At 39.4% G+C, this 22,327-nt stretch overlaps 2 protein-coding genes across 5 annotated transcripts; one reads left to right on the forward strand and one right to left on the reverse strand.

The window, feature by feature from the left end:
- Positions 1–3,859: 3,859 nt before the first annotated feature.
- On the reverse strand, positions 3,860–11,038 carry LOC117823321 (potassium voltage-gated channel subfamily S member 2-like). 3 transcript variants are annotated; one of them, XM_034698470.1, is made up of 4 exons: positions 10,619–10,936; positions 7,582–7,657; positions 7,381–7,498; positions 3,860–5,754 (listed from the first exon to the last, which is right to left on the reverse strand). In XM_034698470.1, exon 4 carries the CDS (start codon positions 5,750–5,752, stop codon positions 4,313–4,315), a length of 1,440 nt encoding a protein of 479 aa, XP_034554361.1. In that variant the 5' UTR covers positions 5,753–5,754; positions 7,381–7,498; positions 7,582–7,657; positions 10,619–10,936; the 3' UTR covers positions 3,860–4,312. The 3 variants fall into 3 exon arrangements, with proteins under 3 accessions (XP_034554361.1, XP_034554359.1, XP_034554360.1); XM_034698468.1 differs by lacking the exon at positions 7,582–7,657 and having other exon boundaries at positions 10,619–10,940; XM_034698469.1 differs by lacking the exons at positions 7,381–7,498; positions 7,582–7,657 and having other exon boundaries at positions 10,619–11,038.
- On the forward strand, positions 10,505–21,460 carry LOC117823322 (NIPA-like protein 2). Of its 2 annotated transcripts, none has more exons than XM_034698472.1 (11): positions 10,505–10,584; positions 15,271–15,339; positions 15,768–15,936; positions 18,547–18,606; positions 18,959–19,080; positions 19,305–19,401; positions 19,613–19,748; positions 19,995–20,083; positions 20,718–20,781; positions 20,869–20,966; positions 21,118–21,460. In XM_034698472.1, the coding sequence occupies exons 3-11, from the start codon at positions 15,825–15,827 to the stop codon at positions 21,222–21,224; spliced, it is 885 nt and encodes a 294-aa protein (XP_034554363.1). In that variant the 5' UTR covers positions 10,505–10,584; positions 15,271–15,339; positions 15,768–15,824; the 3' UTR covers positions 21,225–21,460. The 2 variants fall into 2 exon arrangements, with proteins under 2 accessions (XP_034554363.1, XP_034554362.1); XM_034698471.1 differs by lacking the exon at positions 10,505–10,584 and adding an exon at positions 11,043–11,407.
- Positions 21,461–22,327: the final 867 nt, after the last annotated feature.

The raw sequence follows: 22,327 nt of genomic DNA on the forward strand, positions 1-22,327 counted from the left end.
CAGAACAGTCATACTACAGACTAAAGTCAAATGCAGTATGTAGTAGGCAGTACCTGCTGCCTAATACATTCGTAAGTAGTAGGCCGTTTCGAAAACAGCCAAGAAGTAGCCAGAGTGTGTGTCCCTCACAATTACTTTGATCAAGGCCTCCTCTAAAGATGTTAGCCATTCTGGTTTGATTTTTACAACAATATCTTGAAGATCTGCTTTGTGTATTTAAAATTAATCAAGCTTTAATTTTCAATGAAAAGCAATGGTAGCTTTTGCAGGTGGTATGGTAGCAAACAGCTGTCATTATCCGAAAGAAGTCCTTGTGTCTTCCTCAATTTCACACTCATTTTGAAATGAAGAGAGCTGCTTTGTTACAAAACAATCCTCATTTCTAAGCAAATGGAAAAGACGTTGCTGGTGTTGATAGGACAGAAGCAATGCACCATTTTCAGCAAAACTAAATGAGAACTGACTATTAGAACCTGAGTCTTGAACAACCCTGTCTTGTTTACTCACATAAACCAACAAACAACCTGACCTCACTCAACAGATTTCCTCAACGTCCCTAAGGAGCTATTGTTGAGAGAGAGACTGGAAAGAAAACAAGACTACAGGCAAATCTAGTCAAATAAAGGCAGAAGAAGATTGAAAGGTCAATCAGAGAGACACATGAAGAAGAAGCAAAGAGGGGAGAGGGAGCAGAACGGGAGTCAGTCACAGAAACACGTTGAGGAGCTGGAACAAACACAAGAAAAGTATTGGAGGTGAAGAATGGGAAATAAAATTGGCTACGTTGGTGTAGTTATTCATGTTGAACCAGGTGAATCACTACAACCCTCCTCTAACCTCCTCTGCTAAAAATGTACACTGTTGCTCCTGATAAAACAAACAGGTCTTAGGAAAACAACTTGTGTAACACACGAGAAAGACTTCAATCTAAAACTGACTGAAATCATGTGAACAGTAGGAGGGATGTGGGATGGAAGGAGCATTCTGTATAGGCAGACTTCATAACGTCTTAATGTATCAGATACTGCTGCATGAGCTTCCTGCTTTGTGCTCTGAAGCAACTTTAACAATTGGACACATTAGGATAATCAATATGACACAATGATTGTTATTTCCTGTGAGGAATAGTCAGCCGCCTCTTTACAGATAAGACATCAGTAACTCCTTTGTACGACACTTCACTGCAAAGAAGCTGGTCTCGTTGTAATAGTTATTGATAAGGTGATAGTCTAAGGATTGATTGCAGTTGGTGGCACTTTCTTCATTCTTCCTGATCAGCTGCTGGTAGTAGTTATTTTTTTTTTGGGCACTTTCTGCTTTCTCAACTGTAAGTTAGCTCAGCAGTGTTTGATCATGAGCATTAAGAATTCTTGATATTATATCTAGATGCATCCAACATTGAGTTTTTCGCTGATGATTAGGCTTGTTCTGTTTTACCTACCACCGTTTTGTGTTGAAAATATAAATCTTATCATCAGAGGGGCTGTATGCTAAGAAAACTACAAACACAATCGTAATGCATTGTTCTTTATGTGATTCATGGAGTGAAGGACCCGGTCCTTAGGCTGCAAACTGCTCCCTGAATACCAAGCTGAAAAAATCACATCAACAAGTTGGTTCACGAGCAAGGACAATACCATCAACAGGATGTAATTTGACAATGACTAATTGATTTAATTGGAATACAGATTGTTGAATTTCTTGCTGTAGCTCCTGGGCATGATGAACCCCCCTTAAGAGCCCTATGGATAGTATGAAAGAAAGAAATAGGAATAAAAGGGTGGGAGGGCGGGATGTGAAATCTGAAAATTTATAAGAATCTGAAGAGGTGTGATTGAGGTGTGATCCTGCTCCTGAAACTTTGCCATATAGCACCACTTAATATTGGAGGTGATGAATACCTGTACCCATGCAAAGTACCATTGATGTTTATCTGAATGTAGTGCTGTAACATGAAGGGACTCAAATGATTCTCATGTTTCTTTCATTATCTATCTCCACATTTATAAAAGGGCCATGGCTATGCATAGGTTTTCATGCAAGTCTTGTCAAAAGTAGGATCTAATATAGAACGATTTGTGTAGTGGATGGTCCCCTTAATGTAGAATCCTGCTGCATGCTTTGATATATCATTATGAAACATATAAACCAGCCACTTGTTTTTTTATTTAATGTGTTTATATCAGGAAAAGGATTACTGTATGTATGTTTTTTTGTTGTTTCCTGCTGTTTCATGGAGGATCCCTATCTCTGTCCTGTTGTTTTATATTGAGTGGGCAGTGTGCAGCTGAGAGTGTAAGGCTAGTGTGTATGGGTTTTGGTGGGCGGTAGCTCCGTTATACTGTATGTGTAGGCAGACAGGTTTGATACAATAACTTCTAGAATAAAATGTTAACCAGGATTTCCTCTCATGATGTTTCTTCACATGTATATAAAAATGTGTCAAATAAATCAACAGAGAGACACATCACATTCATAAGATGACAGACAAACCATGGGGGGATGTTTTTTTACTTTAATAAGGATAACTTGATAAGTTCTCAATACTTTTAAATGTTTTGGGATGTTTATATGTTTAAAAATGTTTTTCTTGCACAAAGACTTTAAAATTAACTGTTTTAGATGTATTATATTCGGCAGGTTTGTGATAGGTCTTGTTGTGTATTTTTTAAGAATTTCTTGGTAAGAGATTCAGTATCAGTATTGAGATTGGTGTTAAAAGTACCAATATCATATCACATTTTAAAAGTCTGGTATTACCCTTCACTATGCCATCCCATCTGTTTCCCACTCTGGCTTACAGAGGCTTGGTGACACCTCATGGACTCTTTAGCAAACTGCACTTGACACGGGCATGTCATGTGACTGAGTAGCTGCCGAATGAATTAGGGTTATTCATCATCACCATGAATTGTGCTTCATTATTATTGGTGTTTTTATTTTTTTTAACTTTTAATTTAACAAATAATATTGTGTGATTAAAGTAATATTAAAACTTAAAAATATTAAAGTAATATTATGATGATTTAAATTTTATATTATGTTAATACTTTTATTTGTACAGTTATATTAATATTTCAATGATTTTAATGTTATGAGAATATTAATAATAAAAAAAAAAATAAATAAAATAAAATAATACTATAAAATTAATATTTTTTTTACATAAATTAATATCATCATAATTGTACACCTATACTAATTTGAATATTATACTAATTTTGATTTTGTGATAATAATATTAAAATAATTTAGTTTATAATAATAATAATAATAATAATAATAATAGTAAAATTAAATAAATAACAACAATAATAATAACATAACATTCATATTGTTTTTATAATAATTGTAATACTATGATAATTTAGATATTAATCATGACATTCTTATTATTTTTGGCTGTATCTTTTCTTTATTGGAAAAAAAACATTTTTGAATAATACAATTTAAGACATTATACCTGCTTAACAATGGCATGATAGCATTATATTTGTGAGCTAATGACACTCAAACCATTGCTGTGGAGCCACGGGTATATCTGTGAGTGATTATTCTAGTTTAATAAATGTATTCTAAGATGTTCTTTTATAGTTATAATTCCATGTTGTTTTTTTCACGCCAGCTAATCATCTCTTACGTGAAGATTTTCAAATGGAGGCATAAATAAACATCAATCGCAAAACCTACACTCTGAATTTGCATCAGATTTGAGGGATGCTTTGCAACACAATCAATGAAGTGTGAGATTACTTTTTTAGATGTTCACAGATCAGTGATATTTTAAAGTATTTTGTTTGTCACCAATAAAAATACCACTTTCGTTTTCAGGCTGACTCATCTGTCAATCAGTCAGACACAGTGTTGTGTATTTTGTTTAATACAGTTTGCTTTAGCAACAGATCTGGAGGGATCTTGTCACAAGATAACATTAACACATCAAAACTGTTCAAAAGAGATACAGCTGGAGCTACTTTCAGACAGTGGATCGTAACATTTACAGCTGGAGAGTCGACGACAGCATCACACCACCGAGCACTGCAAACAACAACAGATTTCTCTGTCTTTTTCATCTTATGTTGCCAAACTTTGGTCTATGTAGATGTGGTTATATCATATTCAGACTTCAGAACAATTGCTCACTTTCTTGTTGTTACTGATACGAAGATTAACAGGTTATTGCACCGAGCTACATAGCTGCAAATGGTCAGACATCAGCGGCAAACTGGCCCTGTCATCCAGAGGTTTAAACACTCTGGACACTCATGCAGCTACATGTCCTCAGGTGTTGCCTCTACTTGCTAAAAATGTTTCAGTGTAATGATTCATTCAGGCTGTGTTCACTGGGGGAACTACGACTCATGTTTGACAAGCTCACCATGAGGGATTTGACTTTCTGTGCATAATAGTTCCTCAGGTTGACTGAGGGCACCTCTTTTATCCCCTCATTGAAGTCACAGCTTCGCATTACGATCTCCAGCTGCTTTTGTCTTTTGTAGAAGAGAGAGAATTTATTAAAAATAAGTGTGATTGGAAGCACAACAACTAAGATCCCAGCAAGGATGCATGCTGAGGCGGTGAGCTTGCCCGCTATGGACATTGGTACAACATCTCCGTACCCGACGGTGGTCATGCTGACAGTGGCCCACCACCAGCAGGCTGGGATGGTGGAGAGATCCTCACTGTCCTCTTTCTCCACTGTGTAGGCAACAACAGAGAAAAAAGATACCCCTACGGCCAGGTAGAGAAGCAACAGGCCCACTTCCTTGTAGCTGTTTTTAAGGGTGGCCCCGAGGGAGCGCAACCCCGTAGAGTGACGAGCCAGCTTCAGGATGCGGAAAATCCTCATAAGCCTCAGCACTTGAGCAACACGTCCAAGGTTGGCAAGTGCAGGACTGCTCACAACCACCAGGTTTATAAGAAGTGTCAGGTAGAAAGGAAGTATGGACACCAGGTCTATCAAATTCAACGGATGCTCGAAGAAATGAAGAACATCTGGTGCTACCGCAAATCTGGCAACCAGCTCCAGAGTGAACCAGCCAATGCCAAAGTGCTCTACAGTCTCGAAACGGGGGTCCTCTGTGGGCTGCCCCTCACTGTCTAACAGACTGTACTCTGCCATGCTGTTCATGCACATACTGGTGATGGAGCCAAGCACCACCAGGATGGAGAGGATGCTGATGATGCGGCTGGCCACGGAGTAACCAGGGTTGTCAAGCATTAACCAAACACGCCTCCGTGTGCTTCCGAGGAGCTGTTTATCAAACTTGTTTGCATCACTGTAAAACACCAACAGCTCATCAAAAGAGGAAGTGGTGCTCCCCTCGTCACTCCTGTCATCCCAATCCTTCCTGTCCTGGTCCATTTTCTTATCGTGGTAGACGCTGCTGCAACACGAGTCAATGAACAACTCATTGATGCCCCAGTACTCAATCTCCTGACTGAATGAGAAGATGCACAGCTCGGCCATGACGTGCAGCCTGCCTGTGTTGTAGAAATTCAATACGTAGGGGAAGAGCGCAGGGTTCCTGTCAAAGTAAAACTCTTTCTCTGTGTCATCGTAATCGTCGCACAGCTCCAGAATGGACTCTTTGGTCTGACACTGGAGTAAACGTGCGAGCCTCGTGTCAGGGAACCGAGAGAGGGTGTCGGACTGGAGGCGCTTCTTGAAGCCTCCGACATTGATGCAGATGGCAGCACTATCTTCTGTGTGAGCCGCACCACGCGGTTTTCGGAGGGCCTGACCTGTCATGACTGGACGCATGAAAACACAGACAGAGCCAACAGTCACAATTGCACTGAGAGAGAGAGAGGGAGGAGGGGCGAATGGAAACAGAAAGTGAACCCAAAACAGACAGACACATTTAAAGAAAAAATAAAAGAAGAATTAGAACAAAACATCAAAATTAGTATTGTCATACTTTTTAAATTAAAGACCAATCGAGGCCTTTTAGAAGATCAGTTTCCCTTGATAGACAATAACATAAAGAGTAGTGGAAAATAAGACATAGAAAAAGAGTAGGCGAGACCAGGGTTGGTTGTCTCGGGTTGGTTGTCATTGTTGTGGAAAATGATAGCTTTAATTAAGCTTATTTTTTGCAAGTGGTTAAGGTCGTGTGGTAGCTAGCATAATCTGATAGTCAAGAGATCAGTGGGGATGGTTCTCTCTCTGCTCTGGGGGTTGGCCTTCACACAGTTAGAAAATGCTGTCTTTTTCACTCAGCTACCTCTGGTCATGCTGCCCTCAAAAATCTGATTCACCCCAAATCCTAAGCTATGACTGGCTACTTGCCTCGTCAGCAGCAGGACTTACATCCAAATTTAGATTGACTTCAACATATCCGGGACTCTGAGTAATGCATTTTATCATTGAGTTATTTGTAGAAGTAAAACATGTCTGGCATGTTTTGATATTTATGACTATATATGTTTTATTTAAGTTCATAGATATGTATTTATGCAAATTGAGCAAACATGAATATACAATAAGTTTGTAATAAATAAGGCCTTACATGATTCATTTAAAATTGAAGCATATATATACATTTCCAATAATGTATAGCAAATGTGTCTGTATATGCATATTACAATTAAAGAAGTTTATCCAATAATGTACTTATATTAAGTTAAGTGAATGGTAATTTAAGTAAGAGTTAAATAAATATGTTTTAAGTAAATACACTGCTATGAAGCTTGTTATATGATTACATTTTAGCATATCTCTTAAAAGTATATCAAACATATTTTATTTACACAATTATTTTAAATTATGTTGAAATACAGAAGAATGTACCTTTAATCTCTTTTAATGCAGACTTCCAGAATACAAAATGTACTTAATACATACCTTGTGAACTTTAAGTATATCTTTAAAGCAATCGAATGCACTTTTTTAACCTTGGTTACCTTTTGCAGCACTAAATACTTTCATTTACTTAATTCAAGAGGTTCATTTTCAAAAAATAAGCATAAGCACTGAATAGATGGAAAGTTTTCTTTAGCAATCTCTAGTTTAAGCAACAAAATCGTTATCTGAAATCACTTTTTTATATTAAATTGTATTAAATAATATTGACAAGGAAATGTAAAATGCATGGTTAAACACATTTGGTGTATTTGATGATTAAACACTTGCTGTTAAAATAACTTGTAAGAGTGAATGCTTCCTTCTGGTTTGGGAATGACTGCTACATGATGCATTGACCATTAGAAATCTGCACGAGAAAAAGCGACCCCAACCCCGGTCTCCCCTACTTACTTCAGCGCGTGTCTAAATCACCCACGTCTGTCAGGAGAACTCTGTCATCAAGTTCATCCATAGCATGTTGCAGTCATACGGCCAAGTTCTGACACTACGTCAGATGCAAAGACCTGGCTTACCCCTGGAATCCAAGCAGGTTCGTCTTCTGAAGGTAGGAGGAATCCTCCATAGGGAGTCGGCACGAAGAAGAGGAGGATGCCCGCTGCGAGTCGGCGCAAATACGATGTTTCCAGCAGACTGAAATAAACTGACGATCCTTACAAAGGGATTTTTTTCCACAGGCAGATAAATTGACGTCCCCTCCTCCTAATAAGACCTACCCGAAGCACTCCTTGAAGCTGCAGTCCTACACTCCTCTTTCATCTCTCCTTCTGCTACATGTATTATTCGTTACATCTATAACAGTAGATCATAAGAGCCAAAGATGAGCCGTGCGTTCCTTTGCTTCTGCAAGGAGACTCTTCCGTCTATCCCCTTTCTTCTTTCTGTCTGTTGCTGCGCAGCAACACGTAGCTCCCCCTCTGCACCGCCCTCCCAAAGAGATCTCAGCATCACGGTGATACAAGGGAAGCACCTCACCGCACCTCACCTACCAACCCTCCCAAAGCAGCACGAGCACTGGGCGTACGTCTGGCAACTATAAACTATGATGCGTTTCAAGTGTCACTGTGCAACAACAGCTTCTCCTCAAATACCTCAGATCTGTGGGCTTAATACTGACAGTATGATATATTTTAAATCTCTATTGTTATACCATGAAATGTGATCATACCATACAGTTCCATTTGATTATAAAAGGATAAAAATGGCATCACTTAAAGGGGTACTCCATCAGCCATGATTAGTGCTCCTCTAACCTGAGCACATGTAGCCTCTTTCTTTAGTTGGTTAAAATTGTGCCTCCCCCAATTTGTGATGTAGTAAATAACCCTTGCAAGTTTGCAGTGTTTTTAGTAACAAGGGAACACATTTATACATAATAAATGATTAAGTAATGCATGACTCATTATTATTCAATGTTTGAATTAATGTGGGATGTATCATTACGTCATGATGCTCAACTTATGATAAGTCAGTGTGATCTTTATTCAGTGAGTTTGACACACACACACACACATGGAGGCCCTAGTTTCGAATAGTGAATGTGCTTGTAGCAGAGATCAGGTGAAGTGATTGTTAATTTATGGTAGCTCGCTAATTTTATTTGACCATGAATATTCCCATTGAGATACAGAGTCTCTTTTACGAGGGAGCCAAGACAGCAGCACAAAAAGTTTCATAAAGAGAGCAAGACAAAACAACAACACATAACTATTACGTCAATTAATAAATTAGCAGTGTTAAGCAGTTAAACAAGGGCACAATCTGATCAGATTATTCTTAATCCTGGTTTTAAAATCCTCCAAACAAATTAAACAATCCAGTTTTAGGTGAGCTTAAAGCTCAGACCAGGATGAGGGAGCAAAAACATTAAAAGCACTTTCACCAAAAATAGAGCGAATCTGAGGAATGACAGAGAGAAGTGGCCATGGGACCGAAGATTACAGCCACTGACAACTTTAAGTGTCAATGAAGACCATAAATAAGACGGCAGATCATGGAGTATGGCCTTATAGAGAAATACCAAAGCTTCATTCTTCTGTTGTGTAAGGAAGACATGACAACCTTTTTTATACAATATACAAGGATGTGTGTGAAATCCTAAGCCAGAATGTTTGCCTTGGTTAGCTCGCCGCCTACGTATGCCCATTTAACTTTTTTCAGAGCAACACTGACTATTTTTCTAAGGTATTCAGAGAGGGAGGGAGTGTCTTCCTCGGAGAGGAGGTGCTATTGCAGTATTAGAATAATACAACAACCAAGCTAATGGCAGAAACTGCTAATTTACTTCCTAAATTCCGTAAACTTGCAACTCTAAAATCTACACCAAAACAACCTAAAGCTAGCAGAACAATCCTAATAAACACAGCAACACTACAATATTACTCAAGTCAAAGTTGCAATTCTCAGAGTCCACTTGACTCCCAACAGTTTGCCGAACCAGCTGATGGAAGTACAGGGTTTGGTGATGAAAGCCTGCACCACATTTGTCACCAGCCACAAGATCAGCCAATAAAAAAAATAACTTGCAGTAGCCTGTTTCAACCTGTAGAGGGCAGCATCTTCAGCTGCTTTAATGAATTATTCTATATTTAGAGAATGCTTTTTGATGGGCATGCCATTACATGTTTTAAATGAAATCCTATTAATTAAAATCCTTTTTAAATTTTGAACACTTTTGATCACAAAGTAAGTTTTACTGATCTCCAAACTACCAAATCACCTGGAGATTTTTTTTTTCAACTGTTTAACCCAAACTGTTGTCAGAAACACCACAGTTACATTCAGTATTATCAAAATTGTGCATAAATGACACTATTTTAAGGGGACACAGTAATGACATGCCTTAAAGCTGCTGTGAGGAACTTTTGATTTATGTCAATTTTGGTGCCCCATTGTGGACAAAATGATACCGCTTATCTCTTGTTCTGTACATGCAAAAGTAGTGTTTTCAACAAAAACCTCACCCTGCTGTATTTTAACAGCCAGATTTAACACTTAATGTGATTATGTGCCATGAAAACAGCCGAAAAAGGATGTTTCTAAAGGCAAATGTCAATCATGTGGTCTCTGACACCTACCCCCTCTGAGTGGTTTATGGCATTAAAAATGACAACAGAGAAGGTATCAGTGTTGTTGTTTATGGTTTTGTTTGCTTTTGAAGATCATAAAGAGGCATCAATGTTGGTTTCAGTCTGTTTCTCAGCTGGTGAAAAACTCCTCATAGTGCCTTTAAGTCTGCTTCAGTGCTTATGTATGCTTAATTTCTAGTGGTATCCTATAACTACATAAAGAAAAAGTAACCAATATATAGTTTTTCACAATAGCTGAGTTAAATCATCACTGATGATTGAATTAAGGTGCATAGTGCAGCAGACTGGAACAGCTCAGATGTAATCTCTCTGCCTCTTCCTTTTTCCTTCTCTGACTCTCTCCCCTGCATTGTGTTCTTTCTTTCCAATTGTCTCCAAACAGTAGAAAAGAAGGAAATGATTAAAACTGCACAAGTGCATGTGTCCCTTTTTCCTCCGAAATCGAATAGGGTTCCAGTGTCAAGTCAGTTGCATGCTCTACATGATGTTTTAGGTGCACGTTTTGGTATTTAAAGCGATAGCTATGCTTCAAACATGTGCGTAAAACTGACTTGACGCGCGCACTTCGACCTAATTCTGACTTCGGAGCAACAGATGAGGAAACGTATTTGATTTTCGGCAGCCTGTTTGGTAAGTTATTATTAATGGTTTTGCAAACACTCACCAGCAGCATTACAAACTTCCTCTCCTGTAATGAAAGCCCTCATCCCTCTGTGTGGTGCAGCTGCATCCGGCATGCAACAGGTGACCTCAGGTGAAATCATGTGACATCCATCTCGTTTTATCCAAAGTGTAATTGCTTGCATGTTATCTTGTTTTCATTGATAGTGGCAAAAAACAAGTCTTCATACCTGCCCCTTTAAAATAATATTAAATAACGGACTTGAATAAGGAGCAAAGGGGCAGGGGCTCCCCGGTCTGTTTCTTGGGTATAATGGTCACAGGCAGGAACCAGGAAAGGATCTGACCCTCTGGTTTCTGCCGTACTTCCTACCCAAATGCAGACACACCTTGGTCAGATAACTCTTTTTCTGTCCATCAAACAAGCTACTGATATTTCAAACCCACACACGCACACGCTCCTCACACAATCACACAAGCACCGATGCGCATGTAAACATGGGCTGTGCAACACAAAACTATACGCTACCCCGGATGTGCCTTTAACTCCTTAATTACCAGTTTTCCCAGCCAGCACAGACTCCTGATCCGCCTTGCGCACTGGCGACACTGCCCCTCTGAATAAGTAGAATAAACTTGAGCGGCGAGGACGGTGGATGCATGGAATGGGGTGAGGTGAAGAAGTGAAGGAAGACGAGAAGACAGGGAAGGCTGTGATGTAGAGAGTGTTTTTTTCTCACTTAAGGGAAACATGGAGACTATAAGTCCTCCTATCACGGCTCTTAATGTGTCCCCTGCGTATCGAGCTGAGATTCTTGAGAATCCACTCCAGGTAGGACTACCTTTGTTTAACTTTGTGAGTTTGCTTAGAGGAAAGAAATAAAGAACATTTACGTGAGTGTCTCGCGGGGTTTGTGTAATGTGGCTAAGACGAATTATGGAATAGGTTTGTGCATAGGCTATAAATCATGAACACACATGTGGGATACAAAACAAATACACTTTTATACTTTGATTAGATGATTTAAAGAACTTGCTTCTATTACAGTCTTTTCCTTAGTGTGGGAAAAAGTAAAAATATAGTTTAATATCAACATCTGTAGATAATTTAAACACAAACGAAGATCATTGCATCAAAGATAACAGGAGAAAAATAGTAATATACTTACTTTATGTATGGATGGATGTATGGATGGATGTATGGATGTATAAAAGGAAGACTGGTCTAACTGGTTCAGCTTTTCGGTTTCACTCAGATAAATTAGAAAAGTTTTGATGATTTTGATCTGCCTTTATTTTTTTTTTACTTTGCAGCAACTTCATAATCTATATTCCTATTTGGAGCAGGAAGTTACACACTAAGTGCTACTCGCATTATTTCTAAGAGTTGTTTGAGTTGGTCAAAGACAAACAAACAAACAAACAAACAAACAAACTTGGAAGCCAGAATATGGTAGCCTCCAAAGCTTTATGAGCAAACTCTTAGGAGCAAAGTTTTTTTTAAATTGAACATGTTATCTGCCAAAGTCTCTCTCCTATTATGTATTCATCAATCCTTTGCTCTCCCACTTTTACACAAACACATATTTTCCTGAAGCTCACTTTTCTTTCCGTGTCTATCTCACATCCTGTCATGTTTCTTCTTTTGACAATACCAAGGGACAGGGGGGGCATAGAGAGACGTACAGCGCAACAGAGGAGGGATGAGAGGCGTGAATAATGACTAATGGCTCAGTGGTGGGTTGTGAGAGAATAGATCTACTGTAAGAGTGGTGAACAGCAGGCTCATGGTCCCGGCTCCTTTCTCTGTCCGATGCTGGCCGAGATTCCAGAGAACATCCTTAGCATACGGTGGGCGATAATTGTCTGTCTGAGAAAGTTTGTGCAGCTGCAAATAAAAGATGTGGAGACTTTCTGAGTGAATGTTTTGTTCTGAACAACACTTTGTAAGTCTGCACAACAATTATGTCTGTAGAGCAGGTGATGGTTCATATTGTGCAGTTCCCCAGATGATAAATGTAACATTTATATCATTGTGCCCCAAAAAAATAATGGCAACTTTGCCGATAATTTAAGTATGGTTTAACTGAAAAGATTTACAGGTAAACTGAAAACCCAAACAAATGAGTGATGTCCTAAATCTAATGTTCTTTTAGTCATACAGTTGTTCGACTCGTGTTATTTCTACACCACACTTCAAATCCAAACAGCTTCACAGCTTTTTTCCCATTTCAAGAAGGAACAGACCCTCATTGTCAGAGGAGACAAAGGAGCATGCTGTTTATCTGTCGATAGGTCAATGTCATAACAAAGAGGCGGACTATCAGTGATGTCAGTCCCTCTGTTAGCTTTAAAACTTGTTTAAGATCTGTTGCTTCTGTTTTTGTTTTACTTCCAGACAACAGGTTTCCAACTTAGTCTCTTATTCTGGATTTTGTCTTGGTTTAATTCCACCTTTGTAACAAAAAAAAAGTGATTAGGTGTCTAGATAGGAAACTCTCAACAGCAGATGTTGCAGCCAGAAACACAAGTGGACATTGGAGTGTTTAACTTGTCCGAACTCATTTATATATTTAACACAGACAGATTACTGTCTCTGAATTCTTTCTGTCCTTTTTCCTACTACAGATTTCTTGATAGCTCTTTTTCACAAAACAAAGAAACAACAACTCTTCTTCTATACAAACTTCCTTGTGCTTGTTCCACCTGCTCCGACTCACAGGCACTACCCTGTGGGCTAGATCATGCAGTGCATCCAATCTTCACCATCAACAGCTTCAATAATAATGCAGTAAATTATAAACACATAGTGACATAGTTAGTCCTTTTAAGACTTTTAGAATAAAACAATCTTAATCAATAATCTCAATTGATCTCTCACATAGACTTCCTCAAACACTCTCTCTCTCTCTCACACACACACACACACACACACACACACACACACACACACACACACACACACACACACACACACACACACACACACACACACACACACACACACACACACATACACACACATATGCACTTAAAGCAACAACACTGTTTCCAAACATTTTTGAAGTGAAAGATCTGCACTGAAAGTGTACTTAAATAAAACAAAAGAAGTGGTAATTAATCCTAATATAAAATAAGTATAAGAAGTACACATAATGGTATGGTCCTTCAGAGGTTTTGAACGTACTGCAGGTCCTCATTTGTTATTGATTTGGAGCTTTTGGCCTGTACGGGACTGAAACAGGAGTCTCACTGAGGTTGAACAGGTGTGTAAGAGGTAGCGGTGAGGGTTGTGACTTATTGTTTTTCTGGCTGCAACATCTGCTGCAGAGGTTTTCTTAGCTACTCAAGAAAAAAGTTAAGAATAACCACTTTCATTTGCACTGATATTTAACTGAGAAGTGGGAGAGCTGCTGTGCATCTCTGAGTAGTGGATTCTGAATTCACCTATGCACCCATGTTATTTTACTTTAGACCCTCTTTTGTTGGTCTATGACACAGTCCCTCTTCTGCCTCCTCATAAAAGCTAACAGTGTGCCTGACCACACCTCATGTTTAAACCGACATGTGCACGGATGCGTACATCGGTAGAGGGCGTAAAAATTACGGCTGCTTCAGGTGGAAAATAATGACACTTGACATGTGCACACTTTATATAGTGTGTTATGTCACATGTAAACATAAATAGCTGATGCTGATTAACCAGAAAGTAGTTCTCAAGTACATATAGGAGTACATGCTGTGTAATGCATCACTGAGAGAGGAGGAGTACAGGGAGCTGAGTGGTGTGACATCTCTCGGTTTCTCTTGAGTAAACTGTGTAATGTTTGATGAGTGAGCCAACGACACTCCCAGCTTTCCCTTCCTTGACTGCTTTGTTTGTTCTTCCTGTGACAGGAAAACTCCATTAGTCTGTCTCTCTGTTTGCTTCTCTCCCTCTCTTTTCTCACTTACTCTCTCCCACACTGTCCTCTGTATATTTGCTATTTGTTCCTACACACATACACACATATCCTGGGTCTCCCACAGATGATGCTATACCTGTGGCAGGGAGGTGGAGATAGGGTGATTTAGCCCTCTCCTACTGCTAAGTATTTTATGGTGTGTTCACAAACACAGGGGCGTATCACACCCCGCCTCCTACTGTTTATCTTTTCCTGTGTATGTCTGATCTTTGTACAGTAATCATCAGCTGCATCACTTGATATACTATAACCACAACAGGTAATCTGTGTGAACCATAGACTGTACAAAACATGAACGTGGTCTCAGTGACGTCACCCAATTTGTTTCTGAGGAGGCATTTGAAGTTTAAGTAGCTGTCACCATATTGAATTTACTGACTCAGCAACCAGAACAAAAACTCGGCTAAACAACAGCAGACACGTCAGCTCTATCATGGTGTTAGCTAATTCTAACAAACTCCACCAAAGCACTATTCTAGGTATCAAATATTTCTGTAATTTCTGCATAGCTGTTGAAAACTTTATATTTTGAAACTCTATTACAGCCTCTGTTACACAGGAGGACATTAACACATAGCTTTGCTTTTGAAGACAGTAAAAATGGAACGAAGATCTCTGTGTGTGTCATGAGATAGATGTGAAAGCTGGAGGGAGATTTGCAAGGAAATCAAGGCTTTTAGATCCAGAGTGTCACTAACCCGTGTGCCTTTTTTACCTCTCGTTCCCACAGACCTATCTTCTGGGAATCATCATCTCCATATGCGGGAATGTCCTCATCAGCATTTCTCTCAACATTCAGGTAGGTAGCTGTGCAGTCCAACTGTACTGCAGACACTGACAGACACACCCTGCCTGTAAAGACTCACTATTCGGCTCCTCAAGAAATTAATTTGGACTGTTTGCACTCTCTTTTTGCAGTTTCTACACACTCAGAGTTAAAAGTTTAGTAAAGAGCTAATAACCATATTTGTAGCTGCTAGGAAAATATGAAGTTAGTATTTTTGTTTGCCCTGTACCATGCACCTTACTGAATTTCTTATTCGGGACATCCTTCAGATTGAATACTGAGCAGCAGTGCATGCCATGGCGGCTTTAGAGTTTTGTTAAAGCCTCTTAAATGATATATTATACCTTAAATAATTTTACTTTGTTGTACTAAGGTCATATATTTGCATGTTAACAGCTGTAGAGGTATCTGTGTTTTATGTGCCCCTCTCCTCCTGACAGAAATATGCGCACGTCCGCCAGGCTCAGCGTTGCTCTAAGCCCTACTACACCTCCCTCATGTGGTGGAGCGGCGTGGTTCTCATGGGTATCGGAGAGATGGGGAACTTTGCTGCCTACGGCTTTGCCCCAGCATCACTCATAGCCCCGCTGGGCTGTGTGGCTGTGATAGGTAAGGCTAATGGGTGGGTCTTAACCTTATTCAATGGAGGTGCTAAAAAAAACCTTCAAAACCATTGTTTTCAGGTGAACCTGTCATGAAGTAAGACATTTTTATCAGCAAATAAAAACAAAGCCTGCCTGATGGGTAAACACTCTTAACACAAGTTAATTATTAAAGAGGTTTAATTCCCCCCACACATAACTCACCACGCTGGAGCTGGTAGTGAGTCATTTGTATTAATGACTCTCACATCTCAAAAGCAGGGGAGAGGTTTAAATGAAATATTGAACAAAATCACATAACAGGACAACAACATAGTAACCTGTAGAGAGCAGTAAGGCCAAGGCGTGCCCTTAAAGCTGTTGAATAGAGCTGAAGGACAAAATGTGCAGGTTGCTCTCTACCATGACCCGATCCCTCATCCTGCATGGACTCAGACACAAACAAATACATGCAGACCCTGGAATTTAATGTTAAACCCTGACCTTTTCTGCGAATAGTGAAGCTTAGAGGCTGTTCACACATCACTTCAACGTGTGGCGTTTTGAATCAGTACACCTGTGTCCAGCTTGAAGTAGGAACGTTCACACCTTGCATTGACAAAGGCCAGTGACCACATGTAATGGGATCTGACTTTAGAGCTGCAGATGCACGTTTGCACAGATCCCTATCCGCCTTCATTACACTTCAGAAAACATTAAATTATGATCACTTTTTTGCTGTCATGCTTCACTTTCTCTGACGTGCTGTTCAAGCAACAGAGCGGAGCAGGTGGCAGACTGAAGTGAAGTTTGTTATCTACAGCTCATGTCTCTCTCTCTCTCTGGTCTCCCTCCTCCCTCTGCCTGCTGCACACCTGAGTGATATTAGTAGTTAGCACTCCTCTGATATTAGCACTGAGCTAGGAGGAAGGGATTTAGAGAGGCAGAGGGGGTTGAGGCTGGCTCTTCTTTTTCCCCAAGCAGGCTCTTTTTCCCCGACATGTTTTAGATTGTTGGGTTTAGTTGCTGTTTCAGTTTGGGCTAATTGAGACTACTGCTAGTCTAGTTATTGGTCTTTCATTTTCTTAGGTTTCGTCACTGATCTTCAGTTAGAGGTTAGGGGGAGACGCTTGGAGTGGCTCAGCACCTTCCCATCCCCTTTGGTTTCCCTTGTTTTCCTATTTTTGTTTCTTGAACATTTCTGGGGGGTTAAATCTTTATATCTTCTGTCACATCCCTTTTATAAGTTTTGGTCTCCACTTTTCTTCTTGCCGGGCTCTCCTCCTGTTATCCACAACGTTTAGAGGCATTGATTGTGCATCATATCAGTATGTGCATTGGCAATCACGCCACTTTTTCCGTGACAGACAGAGCATGAAAGACAGACACAGAGGAGTTATATCTGCTCGTCTACTCTCATTAACATGAAACACTTAAACAAACTCGCTGATCACATCTGTTCCTATGTCTTCTCCTACTCTTTCCTCCTCAGTGTGGGATTGTCTCAGACTGAAAGATGAAATCCAGTCTTTCTCACTGAATAAATTAGACAAACATTAAATCAGCATATCTCTTATTTTCTGTACATCCAGCTCTAACATATAGACATTTCGGAAAAGCATAAAGAATGATAAAAAAACATGCTTTTCATGAAACTCAGCAGAGCAAAGACATGCACGGAAGCCCAATTAAAAAACAGTCCTGCAAGATGGTCTGTTACTCCACGTGACTGTTCCCTTGGAGAGTAAAGGTAAAGGAGACAGTTCTTATTATGGCCCAGGAGACATGAGCGAACTCACTGTCAGACCAATGCAGCCAAATGCCTCCCATATCACCTCTCTGTGTGTGAACTGACCAGATCTCAGCATTCATGAGCATTCACACCTGTAGTCAAAGCTTGGCACCCAGATCGCCCTTTGTGGAGGCTCAAGGATGGGGGGGTGCTAACAGCCGAGGGCAATGGGTGAAGAAAAAAAAAGGCAAATGGTTGGGTGGATAGAAGAGATGAGGTTTGATATTAAAAGAGTGGATGGTAGAGAGGACAATAATAGCTTTAACTTAATGATGTGGTTATGTGGTCTCAATTAATTTAATTAATTTTTTTATGCTTCAAGGCTGGTCTACAGACCATGTCAAGTATTTTGTCCATATATGTGAACTTTCTTATAATATATATTAGCTCAACCTTGCTGTGTACATTACTGAGTGCTTCATTGTGTGTGTACCTGAATATTATGGTATATACATAAAATGTAAAATCGGATCACTCCTTATCCATGAATACAGCAACAACTGTAGTCTGTTTACTACGCAGCTGATGCTATTATCTTTACAAAATATTCAGTGAAGTGTCTGACCTTACGAGAGACCAAACCTAATTAAAAGATTGACAAAAAAATGCCTTAACACAGATTATGTTTTTATTTTTCAAGAGCCAAGCACTGATCAATATATTTTTGTGAACAAGAACAAAAATCAGGATTTTTCAATCTACAAATTCTTGCTGGATCTGATTGTCTTCAAACTATTGTCTGAGGACAGACATGCTGTATTTCAGATAATAATTAATTGACAGAGTAATGGTTACGCTAGGTTTTGTTGGTGGTTAAACTAACAGAAATATGTTTTTAATTTGCAGCCAGTGCCATCATATCTGTGGTTTTCCTCAAGGAGACGGTGCGGCCATCTGACATTGTTGGTAAGCAGGAATACTCACACAGTCCCAGAGGATAAAATGTTCTTTCAATTTCTCTCTCTCACTTTCTTTGTCTGTATAAATGTATTAAATAGTCTGTACACGATCTACAGCTGTGAATTTGTGGATTGAGAATGTTGGGCTGAAATTCTCTAAATCCAAATATGCAGTATTTTAATACGATGATTTATTCTCTGTGTATTATTTATTGACATGTTTAAATGCATAGTTTCAGTTTAGTCAACTTTTATTTTGACTACGCAGCAACAGCAATTGTTCCAATTCAAGATAAATGAAAAGTCAATAAATCCCTCAAACCTCAATCTATCCACTCTCACCTCTCCTGATGTCATAGGTGGCACCCTGGCAATAACAGGAACATATGTTCTGGTGACCTTTGCTCCTCACACCTCCACAAACATCACAGCTCAACTGGTCCAGTACTACGCTATGAGCTGGCACTTTTTGCTCTACATGGTATGTAGCTTTTTAAAACTCTGTGGCCCAGATCTAGTAATATAAATGTGTGTAAGTAGATGATGTTGCTTCAATTTTTGGCTCTAATGTTTTTGTTCTTACTGTCACAGTGTTGAACCTCGGTCAGTGTTGGGCAGTAACAGTGCTACAGATTGTGACTTTAGATGAACTACCCAGGTCAAAGAAGTGCACTAATGATTTGTGCAATCTTTTTCTCTCAACAGTTTGTAGAAATTGTCCTCTTTTGCATTCTGCTCTATCTGTACAAGAGGAGGAAAGTGAAGCACATTGTGATTGTCATGCTGCTGGTCGCCCTGCTGGGTAGGAACAAATGGGAGACGTCCCGCTGATGATTTTTTAATTAAACAAGCTCACTCAGAATTTTCTGTTGCCTGACTACCAAAAGAGGAGCCAGTCTCTGTATCAGTTTAGGTAGCAGCTAAGTGAAGCAGGAGGAGTGACATAATCTACTGAAACATACAAGTAAGCAATTAAAAACCCCCACATGTATTCTTCTTCTGTGTTCCTGCAGCCTCTCTAACAGTGATCTCAGTCAAAGCTGTGTCAGGGATGATCACTGAGACAGTGAAAGGCCAGCTGCAGCTCGTCTACCCCATCTTTTATGTCATGCTTGTCATCATGGTTGCCTCCTGTGCCTTCCAGATCAAGTTAGTCAAGGTCTTCTTTCTACTTTGATGTACCTCCTTTCTTTTTACAGCTATAATCTCTCATGTTCGCCACACAAAAAGGTTTGCTTTCCAGTTCCTAAGCAAGCATGGGGAATCATTATTGTGCATTGTGACATTATACCTGCAGTGCACTTAGTAAAGTGTGGAAAAGGCTGCTACATAATGTCTTTATAACCAAAGGCATGCTTAACATATCTCTTTAAACTTCCTTTCTCCTCTTCATAGATTTCTCAACCAGGCAATGAAAATGTTCGATGCCACAGAAGTAGTTCCTGTCAACTTTGTATTTTTTACCGCAAGTGCCATCGTCGCAGGTATGTTAACTCTAATCAATCAATCAATCTTTATTTATATCGCATCAAATCCCAACAAACGTTACCTGAAGACTCTTTCCAAACAGAGCGGGTCTAGACCGTACTCAATGTTCAATTATTAACAAAGACCCAACATCAAGACAGGATAAGATCCAGTCCCATCTTACAGACAGAACTCAGTCTGATCTCATCTTAATCCACCATGAGCAGAGCACTTTGCAGCATTTAGCAAGTTACAGTGGCAAGGACAAACTTCCTTTAACAGGCAGAAACCTCGAGCAGGACCAGACTCATGTTAGACACACATCTGCTGAGATGTTGTTGGGGTTGGAAAGAGGGATAGAGGGAGATGAAGAGAGAGAGGGAAGTTATGAGGGTGGTTTTTCAGGGGACTGGGATCCTCTGTGGGTACTACACTTACTTTTGGAGACAGTTTTTTTTTAAGTTTTTCAAAATAAATCTGCCTTCTTGACTATCCTTGCTAGAATTAAACTGTCCAATTCATAATCACAGACTTTCCTTGATTGGTCCTGGATGATTTGTGTTTAGGATTTGCTGGGCAAACAAAGCATGTGAGATAATCTATATAGTCTGTTTTTCTATGAAATCTGAAATGTCCTTTCTTTTTATGCAGGAATAATATTTTACCAGGAGTTTGAAGACTTGGCTTTACTTAACATTTTTATGTTTCTATTTGGGTACGTATTCTTAAACACTGAGAAATGTCACTTGATATGTGGTAATTATGAGAACAGGGTATCATGTCTCACTTTAATCTCTTCCAGTTGTCTTCTGTCCTTCCTTGGAGTTTTCCTGATAGCCAGAAACAGGCCAAAAATAAAGCAGCAAGATCGAAACTTTATTGCGATGGATAAAATCCCTGGTACGTTTCTGATAAGCTTACTTTACAATCAGTGTGTATAATATGTGTTGACCCGTTCTTATGTATTATGGTGTCAGTAGCAGTTACTGTAGAAGTGTGCAGGCAGTGGATTGACTAAAAAAGTGTTAACTGAAGCTGTCTGTGTTCACAGGGAGAAGGCACACGGACACTGTGCAGCCTGAGGCGAAGACTTCAACATACGGATCACTGGCAGCAAAACTCATATGCAACAGATCCGACCAAACAGCTGATTCATAGGAGCAGATCAGTCTGCTGGGACTGTACATTTGTGGATTAAGTCTTCTAAAGGTTCTTCTTTTATGTCTTGATGTATTTTCATGTTAAAAACTGGCATCAAGTCAAGCTAGTGCCAGCAGAGCAGCAGCATTGATCACCATATTTGTGTTTGATTTTCATTATCCTGGAACAATTTCACTGTTTCTTGTTTAACTGTATTTACAGCAGGGTTGACAATAAAATATGAGAAAAACTGATTTAAGATTCAACACCTCAGAATCATAGTGTTGCATATTATACCAACTGTGGGCTGTTTCAAGGGTTATTTTTGAAATTACCTACAATGCTAGTAGTACATTCTGATTTGACGAAAATTCAGTATGTAGTATGCAGCGTAACAAAGGAGCGAAATCTACAGTATGCCAAAACTACCTGAATGTACGGATTCTCACGTACAGTTTCCCACAATGCACAGCGCTAACGTCCTTCTTCTTTTCTTTTTAAGACGTGTGGCACTCAGTTTTTAGGTGCATTACTGCCACCTACTGAGTTGGACTGTGGACTAGACAGTTAATGGCCCGTTACATTTACAGTGAAGTAATACAAAATAAATATAGGTGAATCTTGTCACCTCCAGGAATTACAGAGGTGAAAAACATCTCTCAGGTAACTGTCCATGTCTGTGAAAATCATTAGGTTAAATATAAACCACTTTTTAACTTTATAAATTACAGGTGGATGCTTAAGAAGCAGTTTCGCTATCAGCTTGGCCGTTGTTCACAACTTTCCAAACCAAAAATCCAGTGACGCCTGACCCAGCATGCTGCATAACAGATCCCACAGAACAGTCATACTACATACTAGCTTCAAACACTATATGCAATATGCAGGACTTACTGCATGCATTCTACATTTGTAGGTGGTATGTAGCAGGCGGTTACAAAAACGTCGCGAGAAACTAAAGCAGGGTCCCGAGATGTCTTCCAGAATTGTATTTTATTTTTCGAAGTAATATAAAATTGCATATTTGACCAATTATTGTAAAATATCGACAAAAGTAGTAGCTAAATTTGAAATACAACCTTGCAAATAAAAAAATTAATTTGTTTTCGGGTTAGTTCACA

The sequence above is a fragment of the Notolabrus celidotus genome, chromosome 12, assembly GCF_009762535.1.
Source record: "Notolabrus celidotus isolate fNotCel1 chromosome 12, fNotCel1.pri, whole genome shotgun sequence".
NCBI lineage: Eukaryota > Metazoa > Chordata > Actinopteri > Labriformes > Labridae > Notolabrus > Notolabrus celidotus.